Here is a 26,175-nt window from a genome sequence, read left to right as displayed (position 1 = left end):
AAAAGACAAAACGTTTCCTAATGTAAGAGGAGTGCAGACACAGCCTGACATCAGCCTAACTCATGACACGAACATTCGTCAAGAAAGACGGGGGACGGTCAGCCTGCAAATGTAGGAAAAGGTGTTAGACTCAGGCTGGCAGTTTGCAGTTAGCAAGACCCAGGGGAAAGAGAAAGAAAGTCTGGAATAAATATCGTCCCTACAAAAACAGCCATGTTTGTGAGACAGGCCTCCCCTTTCCTGTGATAGAAATCATTCTGGGGTATTTCAATTCAAAGTTTGGCTTTTGTGTATTTTCTATGAAATTCTTCTTGTGTTGTGCTGTCCACGCAGAGCATCAGTGACATTGTCACAGGGAGCGGGGGCTGGGAGCGTTCGCTTCAGGACTCTGGACTGGAACAAAAAGTTAGCAGTCCTGTGGGTTCAATTTTGCCAAGATAGGCTAAGACCAAGTGGCTTTTGGTTCGAAAGAGCCGGGTGTCGGAGCGCAAGAACAGGTGCCCCGAATGTTAAAACTGTTTAAGTTCTGAGCAGCGATCCCCCCCACCACCTCAGCATTAGTGCAGGAGGGCGTGTTCACTTTAGATGTCCTTTGTGAGTGGTGGCTTGTGCCCTGAGTGCTGCCTTTGGCAATGTGATTCACAGAGACTCACGTCAGCCTGAGGGGGGTGCTGCAGATACGGAGGCATGGCACGCTGAGGAAATGGGGGGCCCATGACAGCTGTCCCCACCGAACACCCCCACCCCTTCACATAGGCCATGATTCATTTTGGCTTACATGCAGTTGGCAAGAGATCCAGACATCACAGCATGTCCCTATGAGGTCTATTAAAAATGCCTAGGGGGCTGGAAGACAAGGGAAAGGGAATTTGGAGGAGGGCAGAGGATGCACGTGTCTCGAGGGACCAATCACCCTGCTGCACCCAGAACAGAGTACTCCCGGCACCTGGTTCTCCGTGCTAAATGCAACAGTCCCAGACAAACTGGGAAGGGTTGCCACGTCACACAGATCCCAGCAGTAGCTAAGGCATATCCCACGGTCAGCAGAAACAGATGCCAGAGCGGTGGGCGGTTGGGACAGAGGCTGAGTCTAGAACACTCAGCAGGCTGGAGACCTTAAGGGAGGCCAAAAGGAATGTGAGTAGAGCACGTGGAACAGACCCACTGTTGCAAAAGTTGTTTTGCTCTGAACCAAGAGTCACGCTGGAGGGGTCAAGGCCACTTGAAATGGGACAAGAGCCTAAAAAAAAGGAGTTTGACTCTAAGTTTGGATCCCACATTGACTAAATATTATATATACATATAATATGTAATATACACATAAAGTTATTAGGATTTCCAAATGTACATGTTCAAATGTTGATTTTTTCTTCTACTGTGTGGAAATGGGAGCTTCTGAGTAAATGAAGATCCATTTTAGAAAATAAAGAAGGTGAAAAAAAAAAGAAAATAAAGAATGTTACATGTATGCATCATCTAAGTTAGGCCTGTAGATTTTAAACCTGATTTTATAGAAACTTGTGGTCTCCTCTGACTCGTAATATTAATCTACTTATTCATTGTGCACCTTTCCAACAGAGTCAGCTTGGTTTAGAGACAGACACTGTACCTATCCAACCCCCATTTAAATGCTCTTTTAAAAAATATATACGCGTTCTTTTCTTTCAAGGAATAATAAATCAAAGCGGGTAGATGTTCTTGAAAGGAAAGCATTGAACTAAAAAATAAAAATAAAAGTGATTATGCACTTCCAACCACAAATATAATGAAGACGTAATTACTAACTCAAAAATAGGATCCAGTCTTTTCAGTTTCTCAAGGGGTAATTTTGAGGGCTGTGGTTAAGTTGGGACATTTACTCTTCCCTTTCCACTCTCTGTGCTATTGGGATGTTTACTGATTTTGCTTCTTCTTATATTTACAGCCAAGGTAAATAAGAGTTGAATTCTAATGAACTGCTTTTACTATTTTTTTCCTACCAGCTGCCGATTCTAAGAATATGTATTTGCTTTGGCCTCTAAACGGCCATTTAGTCCCCCAAGTTCAGTCTCTTGGGGACATCACTGGCAGGCAACTCAATATACCCTAAAATAAATGTTACCATCTTTTCTTCCAAAGCCATTTCCATACTTGGGAGTTGGTTCCTCTGTGTTCTGGTAAAAAGACTATACTGGTTGCTTTTAGAAGTGGAGGATGGGGGAAGGATGGATACTTTTGGCTCCAAGAAAAACAAAACTTGACTCACAGCAGCTTAAATAAACAGGAATTTCTTCTCTTACAGGTGTATTTTGCCAGACCAGTCACGAATACCACCTACTTAAGCTCAAAATATTTTAACCCCACCTTCTTTATCCCAGATGTCCCAGGGAAGAGTCAGAGACAAGTGAGTCAAGCGGTAGCTCCACATGAATTCACAAGGTCCACGGTCTGTGACGGTAACTCTCTTAGTTGATAAATTCTGACCCATAGCTGCCAGGACTCATTCCCGATTCCCTTCCCTAACTGCTCCCGGCCCAACCCCACCTTCGTGCTATCCTGTGGGAGGAAGTGAATAAAGCCAACTCTAGACAGTCACAGGCGTGTTTTGCAGGCTTCTGGCTCTCAGATATTCACACCTACAAAGAGGTTAGACACGGGTTGGGAACAGGAGTTGAGTCGGCACCTGAAGACGTTTGTCACAAGGATCCAACAATACCAGGGCAGTAGGAGCAGATAAAAGGCGACAATCATGCAGGGAAAAACAAAGAAACTATGTGCTAGGTATTTTATCATTTTCGGAGAATATTCTAGCCATAGAACACCCTTCAAAGGGTAAAGCTACAAGCTTCTGATATTGGAAGAGGCTTCCTGCCCACTATTCATCTTCTCGCCTTCCGGGTCTATACTGTCTATGAAATACAGCTCAAGACACCGGAGGCCCTCAACAGGCAAACATGGAGATGTTTTCAGACACAACATTTCATTGTGTAATCTGCAGGTACATGCTTGTTTCATATATATAAATCTATATCTATATCTATATCTGTATCTCCAGCTGCCTTTTTGACAGCTCCACTTGTGTCCAATAGACCCTTCAACTCATGCCCAACACTAGCTCCTGATATTTTTCCTTAACCCTTGACCAACCTTCTCGACCACTGGTCTTCCCACTGGGATATGGCAACTCCTTCCTTCCAGTTGCTTTTACTAAATAGTTTGGGTTAATCCTCTAACCCTTCTACTTAGTCCATCAAGACACACGATGGACTCCACTCTTAAATATTTTCAGAACTGACCACATCTCACGACCTCTCATGCCAGCACCCTGATCTTAGGCCACCGGCATCTCTCACCTGGATTACAAGAAGCTCCCTGCTTCTACCTTTCCTCTTCCCACAGTGAGAGTTATTCTTTTGAACTGTAAGCTGGATCCTGCCATTGCTCTACTCAGAAACCTGCGATGGTTCCTGAATTCCCTCAAAATCAAAGCCAAATTGCTAAGAAAAAAAAAAAAAGCCTGTGATTCTGCAGGACTTGACCTCTAGAATTGCTCCGGCCTCCTCTCCCGCAGCTCTACTCCTATTCCTTCCAAACTTGCCCCCCTGGCCCTGGCTGATCCTAGATCATGCCAGGCGGCCTCGCTGCATGGACTCTTTTCTCTGCATTGACTATTCTCTTTGCCTAAAGAATCGGCAAATTCTATTACCTCTTTCAGGTCTTGAACTTATTATTATCTTTTCAATGAGGCTGACTCTGACCAATCTATTTAAATTGCAACCTGACACCTCACTCTCTTGGAATGATGGTCCTCCAGTTGGCCTACTTTTTTTTTTTTTTTACAGCACTTATTTCTTCAAACTTACTGCAATATTTACTTATTACATTTGTTCTTCTTCCCCTTTCCTCAGAATGTGAGCTTTCCAAGTCCAAGGATCTCTATTTTGTTCAATGAGGCATCCTTAGTGCCTAGAACAGTGAGTGCCTGGCACCATGGATATACTCAGAAAATACTACTGAATGAATGATTCTGTGGCTTGGCACGCTTGCTCTTTTCTTGATTCATTGCTGTGCTCCGAAAACAAACAAGTAAATAAAACAAGCTTCATGTAAATCCACACGCAAAGAAAGAAAACGAAGTTCAAATCATAGGGTATCCCAGCATGACACACAGCAAAACCCCTGTACAATCATCTTCCCCAAACTAGTTCCCTAAGTTTTACTCATCGAATCATTGCAGCTGCTCCTATTATCTCCAAACATGTCATAAAAAATGTGCCTGTGGTAGCTTTTCTATTTTTTTTTCCCTATGTTCTCATTTATCCTCCCCCCACCCCCACGCCGCCGGCCAAAATAGCTCTCAAATCAATCAAGCTGAAATTTGAAAGAGCCAGTGTAGGCTTACTTAGGGGAAATTTAGAGTTTGAAAATAAAATGGCAGCGATGGGGCTGTTGCAAAATTTTAGTTAGTAAGGGGGAAAATACCAAACCAGAGATGGGCAGGGAATATATCATTACGGTGTATCTGGTGGGTCACCGCTCTACGAGGACAGGCTAAAACCACTGGTACTCTCATATGGAAAGACACAGATTGAGGGTTAACTCATCAATGAGCTCCTCAATGGTTGGAATAAGGTGAATACAGTTCTGTATCATATATACAAAAATATAACACTTCACAGATTAATATTTTGAACTGAAACATTTTAGGTGAGTAAAGAAATCTGCTCTTTCACATACTGGTAATTCACGTACATAAGCTGTTACTCTGGTGATTGCTTTGCGATACATATAAATATCAATTCACTGTGTTCTATATCTGAAAGTTACATGTCAGTTACAACTCAATTAGAAAAAAAACAATCACTGCCTTCAAAAAACAGAGCAAGCAGAAAATGGATGCCCTACTGGGCTTTGGAATTGCGTCACATGTCAGAGGTGACAACTTCCCCTTTTCTCTTGGCTTATCCTACTGGAGGTTGAGAGAGACCTATTCCTTACTCCATCAGCTACAGGACACTTGGCAAAATGGACAATGAGACTGACCCATTTTGGCAAAAAAAAAAAATCTGTATATTCCTGTATCTGACAAAAACTGAAATTTGAAGTCCCAATTCTACATGTTTTCTTGTGTATTTACCTTCATCAGAGGTGCCATTTTCCATTCCCTTCATTTACAAAAATCTCATTCATTCTTTTGGAGCCAATTTAGCACCTTGTCTCTCCATGGAAGTAAAACATTAAAGCCTCAACATATCATCCATACTTCTTTAGTAGCAAACAACTTAAATATAGTGCCCAGGACACACGCTATTTGAAGCGAAATGGCAACATAACCATAAAATCTAGGCTGTTTACAAAAGCTGAGTGGACTAACTTGGGTATTATTGACAGAGATTATTGTAACATTAAAGCTACTGACATGGAAAATGGACAAGGTACTAAAATAACTCGATATTCTGTCTACCTATTGCTAAGAAGGAAAATCTTCCTGTATGGAAAACAATTAATAAAAATTTATGGCTAAATATCAAACATCACAAAGTCTGGTCTTAAAACAGTCATCTTTCAGTTTTTCTGATTGTTGCTACCACTTGCTTTAGGCAGAAATAATAGCTATTACATCGCTGATGGTTCAAAAATTGGGAATATATTTCCATTAAAATTGTTCACTGTTGTGTTTAAATATAAATTGTTTAGGCTATCAGGATGACTATTTGCAAATATGTAATAGAAATAAGAACTGTGCTATGTCATCAAGTCTTATTATAAAGATGTTAAGGCTTTAAAATGTTACATTCTAGATCCATCATTTAAACTGTAATTTACCATTCACGCAGATATTATTTTATTGAGATTATATAGAAGCAAACTTACTTCACTACAGATGGTTTTACATATTTTTAAGATTCATTATGTGTCTTTGAATGACTTCCCCAAGGATCTCCTCTTAAATGAAAATAAAATTAGAGACTGATGGTCTACACTTTGTTGGAGACAGACGGAGACTTCTAAAACTTCCATCTTCCAAAACACAACATTAATAAAATTATTTTTCAGAATAGGATAGCCCTATCATAAAAACTTTGAAAGTAGTGTAGAAAATCACCTAAATTCACCAGGTTAAATTCACCACAAAGTCAGATATAGTTTCTTTATGGACAAAACATCTCAAAGGAATATTTTTTTATGCTGGAATTAAAGGCACTTTTTAGAAGTACATTAAAGTTAATGTATGCAATGATGTCATAATATTTCATGTAAGAGCTGTATCTTTCTACTCTGTGAGAAGTCAACTAAGTTTTTATAAAAAAGCTCCTCCCCAGATTTGCAAAAACGAATACAGATTAGATTTTGCAATATTTCAGTATATTTTATAAGCAGGCTCAATTACATTAAATATTCTGCTTCAGTAAATTCCCATACTGCCTGCCAACATTTTTTAAAGCTTCTTTCCCTCAGGAAAGGGCTTGAGAGGGGACAATATGCTGAGGATGAGTCGTGACCAAGACAAGGAGAGAAGGGGACATTTCTGCTTGTGGGAGTAGGAAGCAAAAGCAAAAATAAACTGAGCCCCTTTATAACTCAGCTGTTGTTTGCAAAACTACCTGCATAATAATTGCGTCTGCTGAGGGAGGTTTGTGTGATAACAGACTGTTCTGCCATATATTTATATATTTATCCACGTCCCGATATAGATGTCACCGCTAAAATCACAAATACGCCATCGGCATGACGGGTGGCTCCTCTCGCCTCACCTCTTACAGGGTGTGTGTGCACGTGTGTTTCTCTCGCCCAACAACAAAAACGTGAATTTAGAAAGTGTAGACAAGTTTGGGGTAGGACAGAAAGAGCGTACCTGTCTATGATGGCGCACATGTCGATGCTGACATTCGCAAAACTCCCCGGCCTCCTCTGGGCCACTTCGTATAAATTCACCAGTTGGTCATCCACTTGGACAAGCTGCATGCATCCTTGGAATGAAGGCTGAAGGACGGAGTGACTGGAGTTACTCATCTGGTTCAGAAAACCTGTGAGAGGGAAGAAGTGAGAAAGTTACATTCTGTGTAGTACACGCTTCACGAAATTTCCTCTGGGTGTTTTCCCTGCCATGGCAATCCTGTCTGGTTGATCCTTGCTGATGTCATAGTCAATGCAGAAGAATGGGCTCTTTGGAGAAAGAGATATTATTTCAAGGGAAGAAGGAAGGGCTGAACCTGGGTGAATGTTTCTCTCAGGGGCTACCATCCCTCATATTGTCTCTGTGACATCTTCTTTCTCTCTTGGTCACATCTTTCTGTCCCTCTGCTGTCGAAGGCTCGCCGCTATACTTCCTCACCTGACTCTCTTCAGAGATGAAAACGTTATAACTTTAGGCTTTTCACAACTATCCCACGGCCTTCGTTTTATGCCGTTAGTATTTACTTCTTTTTTCTTAATTCCCTAGAGGCCTGTGATTCAGAGCTCAAGAAGTTAAACCACTATTTATTATGGTGGATTTCTTTTATGGATTAATGTCTAACTCAATCCAAAGAGACATTTGCGTTACAAATGATTTCTCAATTTGTAATCCAAGGAAACATTAGAAAGAAATAAAATTAGGCACAAGATTCAGCCACTTTGCTCTGAATAGCCATGTTATATACCTAATAGAGTATAGGAACCATAAATGATAAGAAACGAAACTAAAAAGAGAATCAACAGCAAAACAACAGAAGAGTAAATACTACTGTTTCTATTAAGGAATAGAACATACAGATACCAAGTCTAAAATCAGATATTAAAATTTTTCTTACAAAATAACTTTAAAAAATCAACACCAGTTACCTAAATGCCTTTTCAATAGCAAATGCATAATTCTTACGATGTGTTTTAAATTTGTAGGACACAGGAAAAAATATTTCTCTACCCCATTAAGTATCTCCAGAAAGTCTCAAAAATCATCTACTTTTCATATTGCTCCTCACACCAAATGTACCTGCCAGAGCAAATTCAAATGTACTAATTTGTCTGCTTGAAATTCTGAAGTTTCTATCATATTCATTTCAATCTAATATTATATCTATAGAAAGAAAACAATTCGTACAGAATGGGTTGCAATCACAACGTGTCACTAAGTGGACAAAAGTGAGACTCCAATAGAAATTTTCCCGAAAATTGACAATGAAGTGATTTGTTTTTAAATGTCCTGTTTGACTAGTAATAGCAGTTCAGGACCAGAGAAACCTTCTTTCTTCCATTATTAATGAGTTATGCTATTTAAAGGCTAATCATTATCATTTGAATTCCCTTTAAGAGTTAATCACGTGTCTGTACATCGTCTTCCATCAACACAGTAGCAGGTAAAAACAGGATTCCATGTAAACAAATTTCTTGGCTTAAAAAACAACACCGAGAAGGCTGTACTGCGAAGTCAAACATACAGCATATGTATTTTTTCCCTAAGTCACATTTTTTTCCTTTGGCTTTGAGTTAGTCTCCTCAGAAAACTGCTGATCTTAAGCAAGTGGTCCATTTAGACTAGTTGTATGCATACATATGATTTTCAATCTGTTTAATCAAGAGAAAATTGAATGGAGTGTAATGTCTAAATTTAGCAGAGAGAAAACATCCAGCTGTAACTTTATTGACTACTCTTAACAAGACGATCATTTGGTTCTGGTTTTTGAGTACTTAGGAGTCTCGAAATATCCACACTAGCTTTGCAATGTTTCAAAATGAGCAGATCTGTTTGTGAGAACAAGAGCTTCTCTGAAGCAAGGCAGCTGTGTAACACACACAGTCCTATGAACTGGACATAATTAAGTTCACAAAACAAGACTTCATCAGTCACTCACAACAATGTTCCGTTTGGCCCAAATTCTGGAGTTTGAAATTGTGAAGGCCTTGCACTTTTTCACATGGGATACGTTCTAGGAGAGGATATTATAGGACAAGTTACTATATATCCATTGAAAATTTAGGGTTTTTTTTTCCTTTCCTTACATCACCTTTAACGTTTCCAAGAGGAAGTCCATTAATCCTTGCCTCTGGTGTCCGTACCCATTCATAGTCTCCTTCTACACTGAATTAGTGCTGACTCCGTGGTCAGTGGAGAGCTAGGAAGAGGTGGCCGTGTGTGACTTCTGATGCTAGCATCTTGGCTGAGACTGCTAACTGATCACACCGGAGGAGTCTTGTGGAGAGGCCCATGGGAAATACTAAAGCATGGTGTTAAGCTATTAAATTTGGGGGTGATTTGTTTATGCAATAATGAATACCTAATAATAGATCTGGTCCTGGGAGGGAATTGTAACAAAAACCTAAAGATGTGGGTAACTGAGGGATCAAAAGGTACAAGGGAGCTGGACAGGCCTGGAGAGGGCTAAGAGCACAAGCCTCGCGGCTCTCGAGGAGGTCGTCAGTAATGGCGTCAAAGAAAGCGAGGAATAAATGCGACTGGTGATGACGGAAAACTGCATGCTGGCTCTGTTGCAGTGGAAGGTCTGATAAATCATGATAATCTGGAAAGGAAAACTTATACGTAATGAATTGTGTAACCTAGCTAAGGACACTTCAGGCAGAGAAAACTGAACATCTTCTACTCACAATAAAAGGGGAAGAAGAAGAGGCAAAAAAAAAAAAAAAACAAACTTAAAAAAAGCACATTAAATATGAAGAAAGCAGGACTTGATCGACTTGAAAATAAAGTGTTTTCTCATTTCTAGACTCTTCCAGGCAAACTACCAGGGGCATCTGGGTGGCTCATTCGGGTAAGCCTCCAACTCTTGATTTCGGCTCAGGTCACGGGATCACAGTTTTTGAGTTTAAGCCCTGAGCCAGGCTCTGTGCAGACAGCATGGAGCCTGCTTGGGACTCTCTCTCTCCCTCTCTCTCTGCCCGTCTCCTGCTTTTGCGTGCACGCTTTCTCTCTCTCTCTCTCAAAATAAATTAAATAAGCTTTAAAGAAAAAAAAGATCAACTGCTGATAAAAAATAAGATAAAGATGACAATGAAGTGTGACTGTGAAATTCACGGTCAGACCTCCAACATGGATTAGGTAGTGCCTCAAAGGGCCACTCAGTGAGACTACAGAATGTCTAGGCAGCTGACTGGCATGTCTTACAGATCCTCTGAGTTAAAAAATAAGGGTTTTAATGAGGTTAAGGGCATTTTTCCCTTAACATGTTAGCAGAAGTGTAACGTAAAACCAACAAACAAAAAGCTTCTCTCTATCCAATTGTGGATGTGGCATTTACCTACCGGAGTAACCAGAACAACGCTCATCGGAACGGTTGATGAGAGAACTGCACCCGTGGTACCACCACCAGCTTGGATTAAAAGGCACAGAGAGAGTACAGAATGGAGCTATGTCTGAGCCATGAAAAATCACTTCCAGGAAATAGCAGAAGTGTGTCCTAATCCAGGAACTACCAACATGTACATGATTGGACTTTAGAACCACCATGGACCACCTGCTTCTGCGTACAGCTTATTTCTCCCTCTGGAGTCAAAGGGTCTGAAGCAGTTACTCTATGCCTACTTGACTTTCGTATGCTGAGTGTGTGGATGGCACAAAACCTGTTGCCAGGTCTTCAGATGAGAAGCTGTACTTGAATAACTTCCTCTGTTCTTAGACTTCACTAAGATGTTCATTTTGGTACGAACATGACTTAGATGACAAGTTACTGGATTCGGAGCAGATCCTCTAAACAGAAGCGAACTTTAAAGGGCCTTTGGAGGAAGTAAGTGTGCTTTTTCATGTGGAAGAGACACGAACCTCTGTGTCCCAGAGGGACAACCATGGTAACTGACCTCCAAGTTAGCCGTAAATCACCTCCTGCTATTCATAGCCTATGTAGTTTCCCCCCCACACTGAATCCGGGTGACAAACAGAACGTTGCAAAACTGACAGTGTGTGTGTAACTTGCAAGGCTTAGTAAGAAAATGCACTAAGAGCCTTTACCTAGGTCTCTTGGATCACTTGCTCTGGGGAAGCCAGACCCTATGCCCTGCGGAACCTCAAGCAGCCGGGCGGAGAGGCCCCCATGTGGAGAGGAAATGAGACCTAACAGCCAGCATCAACTTGCCGGTCACGTGAGCAAGCCGTCTTGAAGCAGACCCTGCAATCCTAGTCAAACCTTCAGACGACTGGGGCTGCAGGAACCAAAGAACTTGAGGCTGGAACTTCCCAGCCAACTTGCTCCTGAATTACTGGCCCACAAACAAAGAAGAGAGAATAAGCTCTTAATGTGTTGAGCCACTCCATTTTGAGCTAGTTTTTATGCAGCGGTCGAGAACGTTATTGTTTATTTTCTGTATTTGTTGCCCTTCCGTACAAACATAATTTCGGTAAAAACACGAGTGTATTAGTACCTGCGATACTTTCGGTGTATTAGCCACTCTGAAGCTCAGGAATTAACCTACTCAGTAGATTAAGAGCAGGGCTGTTTGGAGATATACCTTTGCAGCTGGGATTCGGGGGGGTCAGAAATGAATAGATATAAAGTGGATAGAGAGTTAAACGTAATTGACATCTGCCAAGTTAACAGAAAGATTATACAGAACGAAGAGATTAACTTCTGTTTATTTTGGCTCAGAACTTTAAATACCTATGAATTTGGAATAAAAAAAATGCAGTGTTTGCACATGGGTCATTACTGGGCTCCGTGGTCTGGCAGGGTGACACCCACAGTAATTGTTACCCCGCAGGGCCAATTATATCTCTGCCAGTGAAATGGGAAACTTGTCCTCTTTTGAGGGTCTTTACCACTATGTAACCCAACTGGCACACTGGAGATTTGCGTTTCAAGACCTCACATGTGAAACTTCACACCCGATCTGAAGTCCACTCACAGTATTTTATTATTCCTGCTGACAAACCTGTATTTGCAAGGTTTTAAATTTTTCTTTATTTTTTTACGGTTTTAAAATTTTAATTCATTAATACATTAGTGAAAACACATACTGATATTAGTTTTGACATGAACGTGGCCATCTAAACTGTTGTAAGTTACAACGTTAACTCGATGGGACAGAAAAAGCAAACGACGGGCAACAGGGTTGAAACTGGACATGATCTAAAGTTGCACATATATGAGACTCCTCTATACTTGTTTGAAAGGTGGGAAGTTTGGGAAGTCAGGGAGAGGCTGGTGGCAAGTGGTAAGGATGCTAAAAAAGACACTTCGATCTTCCTTCCACTATCATCTAGGATGACTGTGCAAAACATCTACTTGTCTCTCCTGTTCACCCAACCTTCCTGAATCATTCACGGAGGGCTGAATCATTCCAGGTGAGGGCTGGAGTCCAGACCAGCAGGGTGCTCGAGTGGGCAGAGAGTGAGCTCAGTGGTGGCTGGTGCCTGTGCCCGGAGACAGCCAACACCATATCCACCCAGCATGGCTGGGAGACTGACTACAAGACAGGTTACCCAAGCAAATAAATGTATCAAGGAGAGCGGGAGCCAGGTTCTCACGGTCAGGAAAGGAGGGTGCAGATGAAAAGTGTAAAATCTCGAATGGATCTTGTGGGTTTGGATTGGAATGGACTCTCTTGGAGTGCCCTTGTGCTTTTCAGTATGATACAGCTAGTTACAGAAATAAATCTAGCTGGATTTGTGTATGTGCTCAATATACAGATGGTTCCTACCATCCCCTGAAGACGGTCTGGGAGAAGGGTTACCTCCAGAAGCAGTGAGTACCCGACTCGTTCGGATCTTAGATGCTCTACTGAATAAAAGCACAACTTCTTGGAGAAATGGCTGATTCCAGAGCTGGGTCAGGGAAAGCACAATGGGATCCTGTAACACTTTACTGCACCAGAAATTAAAGAAGTGCTCAGAACGGCTAAATTCAGAAAGACAATAAATAACAAGTGTTGGTAAGAGTGTAGAGAAAAAGGAACCTTCACGCACTGTTGGTAGGGAGTGCAAATTGGTGCAGCCCCTATGGAAGACAATATGGAGGTTCCTCAAAAAATTAAGAAATGGAAATACCATGTGACCTAGTAATTCCATTACTGGGTATTTACTCAAAGAGAACAAAACATTAATTCAAAGATATATGCACCCCTATGTTCATTGAAGTATTACTTACAATAGATACAGAAGCAACCTAAGTGTCTATCAATCGATGAATGAATACAGAAGAAGTAGTGTATATATGTATATAAGAATATATACTTATATATACATATATTTATATATATATATAATGGAATATCACTCAGCCAGAAAATGAATGAAATCTTGCCATTTGCAATGACATAGACTGATCTACAGAGTATTGCGCTAGTGAAGTAAGTTGATCAGAGAAAGACAAATATCATATGATTTCACTCATATGTGGAGTTTAAGAAACAACAACAAAAAATGAACATTGGGGGACAACAAAAGAGAGAAGCAAACCAAGAAACAGACTCTTAACTGTAGACAACAAACTGAGGGTTGCTGGAAGGGAGGTAGACGGGGGGATGGGTTATATAAGTGATAGGGATTAAGGAGTACACTCATCATGATGAGCACCGAATAATGTATAGAGTTGTCAAATCGGTAAATTCTACACCCGAAACTAATGCACCCTGTATGTTACTGACATGAAATTTAAATAAAAACTTGAAACAAACAAACAAGAAAATGAGATCTTGCCATTTATGACAACATGGATGGACCCGGAGGACATGATTCTAAGTGAAATAAGTCTGACACAGAAAGACAAAAATGATATGATTTCACTTACATATGGAATCTAAAAAACAAAACAAATGAACAAACAAACAAACAGAAAAGCAGAAACAAACCCACAAATACAGAAAACAAACTGGTGGTTTCCAAAGGGGAGGGGTGTGAAGGACTGGGAAAAATGGGTAAAGGGGAGTGGGAGAGAGAGGCTTCATTATGAAATGAATCATAGGGATGAAAGAGACCACAGGGGGGATATAGCTAACGGTATTGAAATAGCATTGTATGGGACAAATGGTGGTTCCACTTGTAGTGAGCACAGGGTAAGGTACACACTTGTCAAATCACTAAGTTGTATACCTGAAACTAACCCAGCACTGTATGTCAACTGTGTTAAAAAAAATGATATCCCCATATCAAAGAATGATAGGGTCATGTCAGAACAACACAGGAGCCAGCCTGAAGTAGGTTTCTACTGCTCAAACCTACACAATTTGGGTACTAAATAAATAATTTGGGCATTAAAAATATTTTGAGTATCAAAAGAAGGAAGGAAAGAAGGATGGAAGGATGGAAGGAAGGAAGATGTTTGTCTGGTTTGGTTTATTTATTTACTTCCATAAGTGTGTGTGTGTGTGTGTGTGTGTGTGTGTGTGTTTCTCCTCTTTCATGCCAATCACATTGTGTCAGTCCCCCCTTTTAAATAATCCTGTAAATCTATTCTTTACCACCTGAGCCCCAACTATCATAGCTTCCCCACCACTCACTTCCAATCTACCTCCAGCATGAAGCCCATCTGATCTCTTTCAGTTTCGTGATCTCAGTAACATTGCCTTCTCTAAGAATTTATTAAAAAAATGTATTTGTTGAGAAACTGATATGCCATAAAGTTCACCAGCCTACTAATCTTAGGAGATGTTCAAGATACAAGGTGTCTGTTGTCAGTGTGGAAACAAAAATTACTGTTTAATAGACTGAAGATAACCTTTACAACATCATCTATATCAGACTCCAGACCTGTGGACCTCTCTGCATTTGTCAGGTGAATGGTAATTGAATGGAGGCTTGGCTTTTTGTTCTGGAATGAGGGGATGTTTAACCTTGCGTCTTCATGTCCTTTGGGGCTGTGCTGCAGTGGTCTCATCCAAGAGGTCTTTGCTGGCCGTGGGTGGGATAACACTCCCCGCTCTTAGTGCTCTGCCCTCTCTACCCGACCCATTTTTCCTCATAACTCTTATTGACATCTGAGATATTGTATAAGCAGTTACAGTCATTTCTACTATTACTGGAATGTAAACGCCAGGAGACTCAGACTCCTGCTGAGGGTCTGTGATTGTCTGTTGGAGAAGCAGACAGACAACGAAGGACTATGAGCAAGAAAATGATGCGATCATTTTGTGTCACGTTATTCTCTCTCTGATAGAAGATAGAAATGAGAATAGGCTGGCCGAGGGGAGACCAGAAGTAGGGATTGTCTTATAATAGAGACACTGAAGAAGCTCCAAACTCTTATCCAGAATACGTCAATAAAGCTAACATAGAGGAAATAGATGAAAGATACTTTCTAGGAAGATACGGCAGAACTGGCTGACGCACTGGAAACAAGGACCACGCACAGAGAGCCACTGCTAGAATGACTCTTAGATTTATGGCTGAGCAACTTGATGAATGCTTTTGACTCTCCCAACAGAGGGGACGCAGACAGAGCATCCGGCCTTTAAGGAGCAGGATGAAAGGGGACTGGAGAGTGTCGTGGGTGGGTTTTGACCAGCTCAAAACTGAACTTTCCAAGACTGAAGTAGCCAGGGGATATCTAAGGTAAAATGTTCAATCTACAGGTTAACACTAATGTCTGGATATCAGGGGAGAGATCAGAGTTTGAAAAAGCTCTGGGAGTAATTATGTTCCGGAAGTAGCAGAAATGGAGTAAAGAAATTGGATAGTATGCTAAGCAAAGAAACCCAAGGTTGGACTCTAGAAATCATCTATGCACCATGGGTGGTATCAGAAAAATAAACTAGTGAAGAAAATCTGGAAAGAAGTAAAAGAGAAACCAAGAAATGATATCAACGAGGTGAAGGAATGGTCATCACCATCACTGGTGAGTGTGAGTGATCACACGACCAAATTGTGTGAAGATGGAAGCTTCGACATGGGTTTACCATTTAGATTAGTGGGAAACATGGGAGAGCTATAGAGGTGGGTGTGGATGGCAAACTGGAGTGTTGAAGGAGCACCTAACAAGTGGGCAAGCAGAGAGACTGTAGTGATTCTAGAAGTTTATTTTAAAGTAGCAGTATACTAGTGAAGGCTGATTTCTTTGGAGATAATTTTTGAGCTAATTTTAACTATGTAAATTATTTAATATAATATGTTGGCTTTTTAAATTTAGTAAGTTATCTATTTATTACATGTATGTTTATTCTTCTGTTTTTTTTTATATATAATGAATGAGTATAACATACACGGCTAGGGATTTTGTCTCTATCTCTTTTTGACCTTAGGTAAATTAATTAAATGCCCTGCTCCTTGTCTCTTTATGTATAGAGAAAATTATGATACTCCAGTATAGGAGGCTGTTGTGAATTATTAACTGGGACATACACATGAATTAAGTGCCTAGAAAACTGTGGTCTCTGGTATATACTGGAGATCTAGAAAGCATCATCATCATCATTTCTTTTATTCCAAATGGTTTAAATTATTTCAGTCATTCTTGTATTTATTAAAGACTCAACACTACATTATTTTTGTCTTCAGGAATATTAAAATCTCATCAGGAAGATAAACTCAGAAACATGAATATACTTGTTTTAATTATTTAACATTATTACTACCTATCCGTAGGAGTAAATATAATGCAAACATCTGAAGAGTCTGAGAGGCCATTCTCTCTTCTTGAATATTTCCTTTCTCAGCTCAAACAGTGTTATACTATCCAGGGTTTTATTTACACCTTTCTAGCAATCTTACTTTAACCTCCTTTACTGATTTCTTGTCTTCTACTTGGTATATAAATGTAGGAGTCCATCAGTTTGCCCTGGGCTAGGTCTGTTTTCTTGGTAGTCTCTGCACAAAAGTGGTCCTATCCAAAAAATGAGCAGAGGATCTGAACATACATTTTCCCAAAGAACATGTACAAATGGCGAACAGACATGTGAAAAGATGCTAAACATCACCAATCATCAGGGAAATGCAAGTCAAAACCATGATGAGATATCACCTTACACTTGGCATAATGGCTAAAATTAAAAAGATAAGAGACAGCAAGTGTTGGTGAAGATGTGGAGAAAACGGAATCCCTGTGCACTGTTGGTGGGAATGCAAACTGGTGCAGCCACTGTGGAAATCAGTATGGAGGTTCTTCAAAAAATTAAAAATAGAACCACCCTTTGATCTAGGAATCATACTATTGTGTGTCTACCCAAAGACAACATTAATTCAAAACGAAACATGCACCTCTATGTTTACTGCAACATTATTTACAATAGCCAAGATATGGCGGCAAACCAAGTGTCCACCCATAGATGAGTGGATAAAGATCACACACACACACACACTGAAATTACTCAGCCATAAAAAAGCCTGCCATCTGCAACAACATGTATGGACCTACAGGGTATAATGCTAAGTGAAGTAAGTCAGACAGATAAATACAAATACCATACTAATTCATTCATATGTGGGACTTATGAAACAAAACAGACAAACAAAAAACAGACTCTTAAATATAGACAACAAACTGGTAGAGATGGCAAGGGGACTTGGGTGGAGGGATGGGTGTAATAGATAAAGGGGGTTAAGAGTACACGTACTGTGATGAGTACTGAGTAATGTGCAGAATTGTTGAATCACTGTACTGAACACCTGAAACTAATATAACACTGTATGTTAACTACACTTCAATTAAAAAAAGAGGAGGGCACCTGAGTGGCTCAATTGGTTAAGCTTCTTACTTCAGCTCAGGTCATGATCTCACAGTTCATGGGTTTGAGCCCCCGTCGGGCTCTGTGCTGACAGCTCAGAGCCTGGAGCCTGCTTTGGATTCTGTGTCTCCCTCTCTCTCTGACCCTCCCCTGCTCAGGCTCTGTCTCTCTCTCTCTCTCTCAAATAAAAATTAATAAACAAACATTAAAAAAAAAGGAAAAAAAAATCATCCCAGCCAACCCACTGCTTCAACTACCTACTCGATGACTATCTGTCCAGTGAATCTCCACTGCAGGTTTTTCCTCTAAGCTCAGGACTGATGTATCCAGAAGCTTCTTAAAATTCTCTGTTCCAATGTGTCACACATGTTCACAACTCAACATATGTTATTCTTGATCCCAGTTGGTATTCGATCATCGTCCCTCTCTTAGCAGTCACTCAAAAAGCCTTCACTGCTGTTTCATCTAAAATGTTGCACACATTAAACAACCAGAGTCTCCCCGGCACCTCTATCCTCACTCCCTGAAGTGCACCGGTCACATCGTGTCAGTCCCCCCTTTTAAACAGTCCTGTAAGTCTGTCCTTCGCCACCTGAGCCCTGGCTGGCAGAGCTCCCCACCACTCACTCCCAATCCGCCTCCAGCACGAAGCCCACCTGATCTCTTTTAATAATATTAGTCTGGGGGCACCTGGGTGGCTCAGTCGGTTGAGCATCGACTCTTGATTTCTGCTCAGGTCATGATCTTGTGGTCATGCGATCAAGCCCCGCATCAAGTTCTGCATTGGTCTCTGTGCTAAGAGTGAAGCCTGATTGGGATTATCTCTCTCTCTGCCCCCTCCCCACTTGTACTTTACTCTATCTCTCTCTCTCAAAAAAAAAAAAAATATATATATATATACATACACACACACACACACATATATATGTATATATATATGTATATACACACATGTATATGTGTATACACACACACACACACACACACACACATATTCGTCTGATCATGTTACAACCTGATCAGGAGTCTTATTGATTTGATAAAATGAATTAACAAGCTTTTCTTTAATGTTTATTTATTTTTGAGAGAGACAGAGACAGAATGCGAGTGGGTTGGGGCAGAGAGAGAGGGAGGCACAGAATCCGAAGCAGGCTCCAGGCTCCAAACTCTCTGCACAGAGCCTGACGCGGGGCTCGAACTCACGAACTGTGAGATCATGACCTGAGTTACAGTTGGACGCTCAACCGACTGAGCCACCCAGGCACCCCAAGATTTTCTTAATTAAAAGAATTTTTAATGTTTATTTCTGGCAGAAGAGAGTACATGTGTGTGCAGGGGAGGGGCAGAGAGAGAGGGAGACAGGATAGAAGCAGGCTCTGCACTGACAGCACAGAACCCTATGTGGGGCTCGATCTCACAGAGCCATGAGATCACCAACTGAGCCGAAGTCAAAAGCTTAACCGACTGAGCCACCTAGGTGCCTCTAACAGGAATTTAAAAAAAACAAAAACAAAAAACAAAAAACTTCCAAGGTCTTTCTTTCCCTCTAATGTTTTAGTTTTCTAAATGCAAAATATGTTATAATGTTTTATAAAATATGGTATCATAGATTAGGAAAAGGAAATAACTTTTTTTAAATGCCCTTACTAATTGGATTGATTTTACTTAATTAAGATTAATTTCATATAATTTAGTAGACCACTTAGCTAGAGTAATAATTTAGAATATTTAAAACCTTATATAAGCCTTAGTGTATTATAAACCTTAGTATAAACCTTATATATATTATAAACCTTGGTATATTATAAAAACTTAATATTTATTAAAAAACTTATTGCCTTAGCAAGATCAATTATTTCCAAATAAACTTATCTGTGGATCTCCCCTCCTATCTTCCTATAAAAATTGTAAGATATGTTAACTGTGTTTATAAAAAAAATTAGCAGAAACTTAAAAGATAGTGGACATATTTCTGAGTCTCTTTTAATAGTAATGAAGAAAATTGTAAGACCATAGAGGATAAAAGAAAACCAGAGAAGCAGACTAGGTGTCTTGAAAAATTGGGATAGTTATCCATTTGCAAATCAAATTGTATAATATAATTTAAAAAGCCATAGTTTCCCGGAGGCAACCATTAAAAAAAAGAGCAGAATTACCAAACTGAATAATTTGACTCTTTTATGTCTTTTTAAAAATATTAAGTCTTTTAAGACGTAGTTGTGTATTCATACATAGCAAGAGTACAAAATACAAAATAAAAGACTTACATTTGATAACCTTAATTTCTTAGGACCAAAGCCTGCCACTGTATCTAATACATAAAATAGACACATTCATACTTTCACAAAATAAAATAGTATTATTTTCTTGATTCTTCTTCGCAAGTATAAGCAGTCTGTTAATTACAATGGAATAATGCAATATTTTGTAAAATGCAATCTAATTGGTCAGGAGTGTGGGCGGCAGAATACTAGAAATGGCTGGAATCCCAGTCTGCTTCATATTAGTTACGTACGTATGTGTTCTTGAAAAGGTCACCAATCCGATCCTTTTCTTTTGTAATTTATCATTTTTTAATAAAAAATGTATGTATTTAATGTGTAAAACATGATGTTTTCACGTACATATACACAGTGAAATGGTTACTACAGTAAAGCTAGTTCACATATCCACTTTTCACAGTTACCATTTTTGTGTGTGGTGAGAGAGCTCACAGTCTATTCTCTTAGCAAATTTCCAGTACACAATACAATATGATTAACTACAGTCTTCATGTTATACATTAGATTTCTAGACTCACTCCTCCTACACTGCAACTTTGTATCATTTGACCAACACCCTCGCATTTCCCGTTTCCTTGCCCCCCCTTAACAACTTCAGTTTCATTTTAAAACAAGATTAATAGTCCCCTATTTCTGAAAAAATAAGTAAGAATTCCCTGTTTCTGTAGTTTTTGTGAACATTAAATATTATACAGAAAGTACCCAGCACATTTACTGGAGGAGGTTCTCAATAATGGCAACTCTGCTATTGTTATTAGGATCCTGTTTAATTGCACAGCTTTGATAAAGGACATGGTTAATCTTTCTCATTTAAAAAATATTTTGATATTTGAAAGATTTATTTTTCACTCTGGAGAAAATAAGGAATTAGTTTCTTATCGCTTTCACAAATATTCCCATTTTGAAAGCCTACATATTTTTTAATACTTCAAAGGGGAAAAGATTCTGCCTTTTTAGACTTATTATTAGTATTTTTAAATGTGAAACAGAAAAATACAAACACGAACCAAAGTCACAGTCATCTGCATTAAGATGATATGGGTAATCCAAAGTACTAGGAAATCTAACACAATTTCTATCGGCTTTGGAATGCTTCTAAATATGAGTACATTTGACATTCTAGAAGTTAACTTCAAATCAATACAAAGCCAGACTGTGAGGCTCTATTATTGTAGGAGTCATTTGGAAAGTGGGTAGGACAGAAGTGCTTTATTTGTAGGACTGGCTCTTGGTTTTGTAGCTGAAGAACACATTTCTGCCTCCTTTTTTTTGGGGGGGGGGGCTTTGATGCTTAGAAGGATGCTTGGACCAAATTAGGAGCCCTTGACCCATCCTTCCTCTTCCTCCTTCTCTTCTTTGTTGTTACCATTTTTGTTATTGCTGTTGACTACGTTACTACCCTTGGCCTGAGTTTTTGAGACTTCAATGGTTTGCACTCAGTATAAAGACATGCTTTTTTCTGTTGTGACAATGTCTCCATATTCACCAACAAAGTATAAAGTCAGAGTGTGAAGGCAAAAATACTTTGAAAATGCTTCAGATTTCACTAACCCTATATTGCCTAATAACATTTTTCCTGTAAGGTTAACATTATCTATTCTGAGCTTTAAACAAACAAACAAACAAAAAAAGACTCATTGCATATGAAGACATTTGTAAAATTTTTACTATATCTCTATTTTTATTTTAACATAAATTCTCTACTATGAGATAATTTAACAGTATTTGACACTCAATAATATTACAGATTATATTATAGAATATTTAGGAAAGTGATCGAAATACTAATCTCTAGAGAATTCCATTTCCTACGATATGGCAATGTAAGAAGTCTTAAATTTTTCCAGTTCAAAACTAGAAATGCTAGATAAAAATGCAGGGGTTTGGGTTTTAAAGGCCAGGCAGAATTAAAAATCAAGTGTTGGACCCTGTGTAAAAATAGGAGACTCCCTCCCCCAACCCAACACCACCACCACATAAAGCCTAAAAATGCTAAAATCTCAGTAGAAGCAGATACTGGAGAAAAATCCACTAGTCAGCAAAGAAAGATGACAAGGAAATTTATCTCTCTTTTCCTAGCTTATAGAAAGAAAAAGAAAAACAAACCAAAAAAAAAAAAAAAACCTTCCTGAGAATTCATAAACCACAGGTTTGCTACATAAAATTATGGCTTTCAAATTTACACTAACAATAGGGTATAAGCCCAAAACGAAGAAATTAAAATAGAAAAATGGTTCCAAATTGCTGTCTTTTGAAGGCAGTATAACTCTTCTCTGGATTGACTCTGGAATTATAGGATTCTTAAAGACAAAAGCCTGAGAAATTCAAACTCACAATCCAAAGATACAAAACATAAGAAGACAAAAATAATGAACAAGATTAAGCAGAAACATCACAGACAAAAATCTGGTCCCCATGAATTTCAGATTTAGGGTTGGGAATATGGTAAAACATTAAAAAAAATTAAAGAAATAAAAAGTGGAAACAAATATGTAAGAAAGAAATGAGGTAATATTAAAAGGAACCAGTCAGGGGGCACCTGGGTGGCTCAGTCGATAAAGCATCTGACTCTTGGTTTCAGCTCAGATCATGATCTCACGGTTCTTGAGTTCGATTCCCACATCATAGTGGGGTGGGGGGGTGGTGCGGAATGTCCGTGCAGAGTCTGCTTGGGATTCTCTTTCTCCTCTCTCTCTGCCCTCCCCTGCTTGTGCTCTTTCTCTCTCTCTCTCAAAATAAATAAATAAATTTTTAAAAAAAGAACCGGTCAGATTTGACATATAAGAAAGGAGATCTTCCAGGAATTAAAATATATTATTGAAATTAAAAACTCATTAGTTGCATTAAGCACATGAGATAAAATTATAGACTGTATTTGTACACTGAAAGATTTGGATACCCACAATGTAGTCCAGAAATGAAAAGTGATTAAAATATTAAATATAAATTTTACAGTGTGATTGATGGAAAGGAGTTCTAACATATATTTGATTAAAATTTCAGGAGAGAAGAGAATGATGAAAGAATTCAAAGGTATAGTACCTGAGAATTTTCCAGAATGGATTAAAAATTCAGATTCAAGGAAGACAATAATTCCCCCAAAATTTCTTTTAAAAAGAAATCTACTAACTGACACAGGATAGTGTAAAATTACATCACCTAGGAGCATACCAGTAGCAAGAGAGACAACAGATGAGTCCGGAAGCAGAAAGGAAACTTCTTAATAAGGGAAAATGGAAAGTGGAGTGCAGAATATGTTCAAGGTGCCGAAAGAAAATAGAATTCCAATCCATAATTGTAGCTCAAACTAAAATATCCAACAAGAGAAAAAGCGAAATTAAAACATTTTCAGACAAAGAAAAATTAAAGCACATTACCACCAACACCCCCCCCCATTAAAAATCATCTAATAACTAGAGAGTGTGTGTCAAAGCAAAAGGAACTAAGTCCAGAAAGGAAAGAAATACGGGAAGGCATGGTAAGAGGGGAAACAAATGGCAAACATGGGAAAAATCTGAAAATACATCGACCACATAAAAAAAAAAAATTTTTAAAGATGATACTAAAGTTAAGGAAGAGGCAGAACTAAAATGTAGGATACAGGGTGCCGAGGATCACTTACATTATGCCAAGTGTTATGGACTGAATAGTGTCTCTCAGAATTCTTATGTGAAAGCCTCAACCTCCATTGTGACTACATTTAGAGAGAAGGTGTGTGAGGTGGTAATTAAGGTTAAATGAGGTATTAAGGGTGGACCCTGATCCCGTAGGACTGGTGTCCTTGTAAGAAGAGGAAGAGACATGGAGATCAATCTCTCCCCGCCCCCCCCCCACGTGCCCAGAAGAAAGGTCAGGTGAGGATGTGGCCATTGGGGAGCCATCCTATAAGTGAGGCAGACAGGCCTCACCAGAGACCTTGGACGTCCCATCTCCAGATCTGTGAAAGAATAAACTTCTGTTGCTTAAGCCACTCACCCTACGGTATTCTGTGCTGGCAGCCCCATCAGACTAACATACCAAAGAAGACAGATCAAGATGTTCAGTTACGTTTGACTTTTGTAAATACTCATGAAAAATTATAACGATAATCCCTACAACAGAAAAGAAAATAGGCAATACGTTGCACACTGGATGGCGGAGGGAGCATATATATTTTTAAAGAGATTTAATCAAGCAGAAGGAAGAATAAAAGGCACACAGAAAAAGCAGAAGCAAAAAACCAAAATAAGATAGTAGGAATAGATTCAAGTACAGCAACAGTTACAATTGATTTTCACAACACTGAACATCACACTGCAAAGACACGTTGTGCCAGTGGCTTTTTTTTAATCCAACAATATACTATTTCTAAGAAGCATACCTGAAACACAGGAACCAAGAGAGGGTGAAAGTAAAAGGATTAAAAAAAAGATAAGCAAGGCAAATACAAACGTTTAAAAACCTGGTGGCTACGGTGATGTGTAGCACCTTAGTGATGTGATACAGTCCAAAAATATCGATAGAATTTATAATATCAACATTGGTATTAAAATGCAGAGGGGTACAGGCTCCAGGGCAAGGGTGTCTGAGGCGGATCTTGCTGATTCCAGTTTACTGATACATGTTCTACTAAATTAAAGTGGTGCCTCACCACCCCTCATCTCTAAAATAGAGAAAACAATAGTATCTACCCCATAGTACCATTTTGAGAATGAAGTGAATACACATAAATTATGAAGCAAACAGTCTGACCCAGAAATAATGCTCACGGTTCTTGAGGAAGATGACGTGGTAAAATATATTTTAAGATAAAATAAAAAACAAACGAAGAAAAAAGCGTCATCAGGGATGAGAAAGGTTAGTATGTAACAGCAAATGTAAAATTCACTAAAACGTCGTAAACATTCTAAATGTGTCTGTATCTAATGACACAGTTTTCAAACACACAAATTTTCGAGAAATACTGCTTCAGGAAAGTGCTTTCAGGAAGCACTGCTTCCTCAGGAAAACCTTCCTCATGATTGTCCCCTTCCCCCAAGTTCTAGGTCCTTCCCCCAAGTTCTAGGTCCGTCCCCCAAGTGTCTCAGGAGCATAACTTACGCCATGGCCCCCAAGCACACTAAGCACAGTTATTCTTTTCTCACTTCTGCCGTAAGCTCGCTGCACACTAGAATTACCGGCCGTATTCTCAGTACCAAGTCACATACAAGATATGGAGTAAGCAACCAAAGTATGTGTTTGACATTTAGTAAACAAATCTCTTCGAAAGCGGAAATTTAACAGACACAACTTTCCACATTTCTGAAAGCAAATGAAACCTCCAAACCGTATGTGGGAAAACTCCACCCATGATCGTATTTCTTCGCTCGCACACATATATCTTCACGCCCGGCATTATGCAGATTGTCCTGTGTGTGTGTGTACATTTCTGTGGCAGTGGAGAGAAGCTGTGTCAATTTCTCATAAATATCTATGAGTTGCAAACATACAAGGACTCCTGATGCAGGGACTTGATAAATTGACTACGGTTCTACCTCTTCTGTCTCTGAAAACTCACCAAATAACAAGATCGATAACAAAGCAGAAACTTTGCAATGTCAGAGAAACTGGAGTGTAGGATGGGTGAGAGATCCCAACAGACTTTGAAAAGATAATGAGGTATATGAGGAGTGTGAACAGAGTTTGTAGAAGCAGGGGGAAATTGCCCAAGTGCATGTATGGAGAGAAATATCTGTGAGAAGTGAGCCGGGCTGTATGGGGCCCCAGTGAGGCTCAAAATCCAGAGGGACAGTGGGTCACAAAAGAGAGCACTCCCCGGGGTCTCCCCTACAAGACTGCCAGAATGATGTTCAGAGAAGCTGCAACAAGGAATCTCCATTGAATTGAGTCACTGGGGGGAGAAGGTGTGTGTGAAATGGCAACAATAAAGCTAGAAGGGTCATCAGTGATGCTGCAGAATGTACCCTGGAATCCCCAGGTCCCTTCCCGGGCATCCAGAGCACAGCCAGAGACCAACAGATCTTCCACTGGAGGAAGTAAAGTCTCAGGAAGTCTCCAGGGTGCACTGTAAGGGCCACTTCACTGTTCCTGATGATTTGAGAAAGCCATCAGTCTAGAAGCTTCCTCTCTCCAAGGTGCTTCACCGTCAATATGTATTGAAATATTAGTAAGGTAGTTTACATGACCACCAGTGGATAAGGGATTCATAGGCAATGCTTCACATTGTTTAAAAAATTGAAGGGGTGCCTGGGTGGCTAATCCAGTTAACCGTCATACTTCGGCTCAGATCGTGATCTCTCGGTGCGTGAGTTCTAGTCCTGCATCGGGCTCTGTGCTGACAGCTCAGAGCCTG

General features: G+C 39.6%; 1 protein-coding gene across 1 annotated transcript in view; it reads right to left on the bottom strand.

Moving 5' to 3' along the window:
• Positions 1 to 26,175, bottom strand: part of CNTNAP2 (contactin associated protein 2) — a 1,395,900-nt gene that overhangs the window by 832,185 nt on the left and 537,540 nt on the right. Inside the window, 1 exon segment of the mRNA XM_032592507.1 lies at positions 6,836 to 7,007. Within this exon segment, the coding sequence (XP_032448398.1) occupies positions 6,836 to 7,007 (172 nt within the window).

Source organism: Lynx canadensis, chromosome A2 (assembly GCF_007474595.2).
Source record: "Lynx canadensis isolate LIC74 chromosome A2, mLynCan4.pri.v2, whole genome shotgun sequence".
Taxonomy (NCBI): Eukaryota; Metazoa; Chordata; class Mammalia; order Carnivora; family Felidae; genus Lynx; species Lynx canadensis.
The sequence above is the reverse complement of the archived record's forward strand: the minus strand, read 5'-3'. Positions and strand labels throughout refer to the sequence as shown.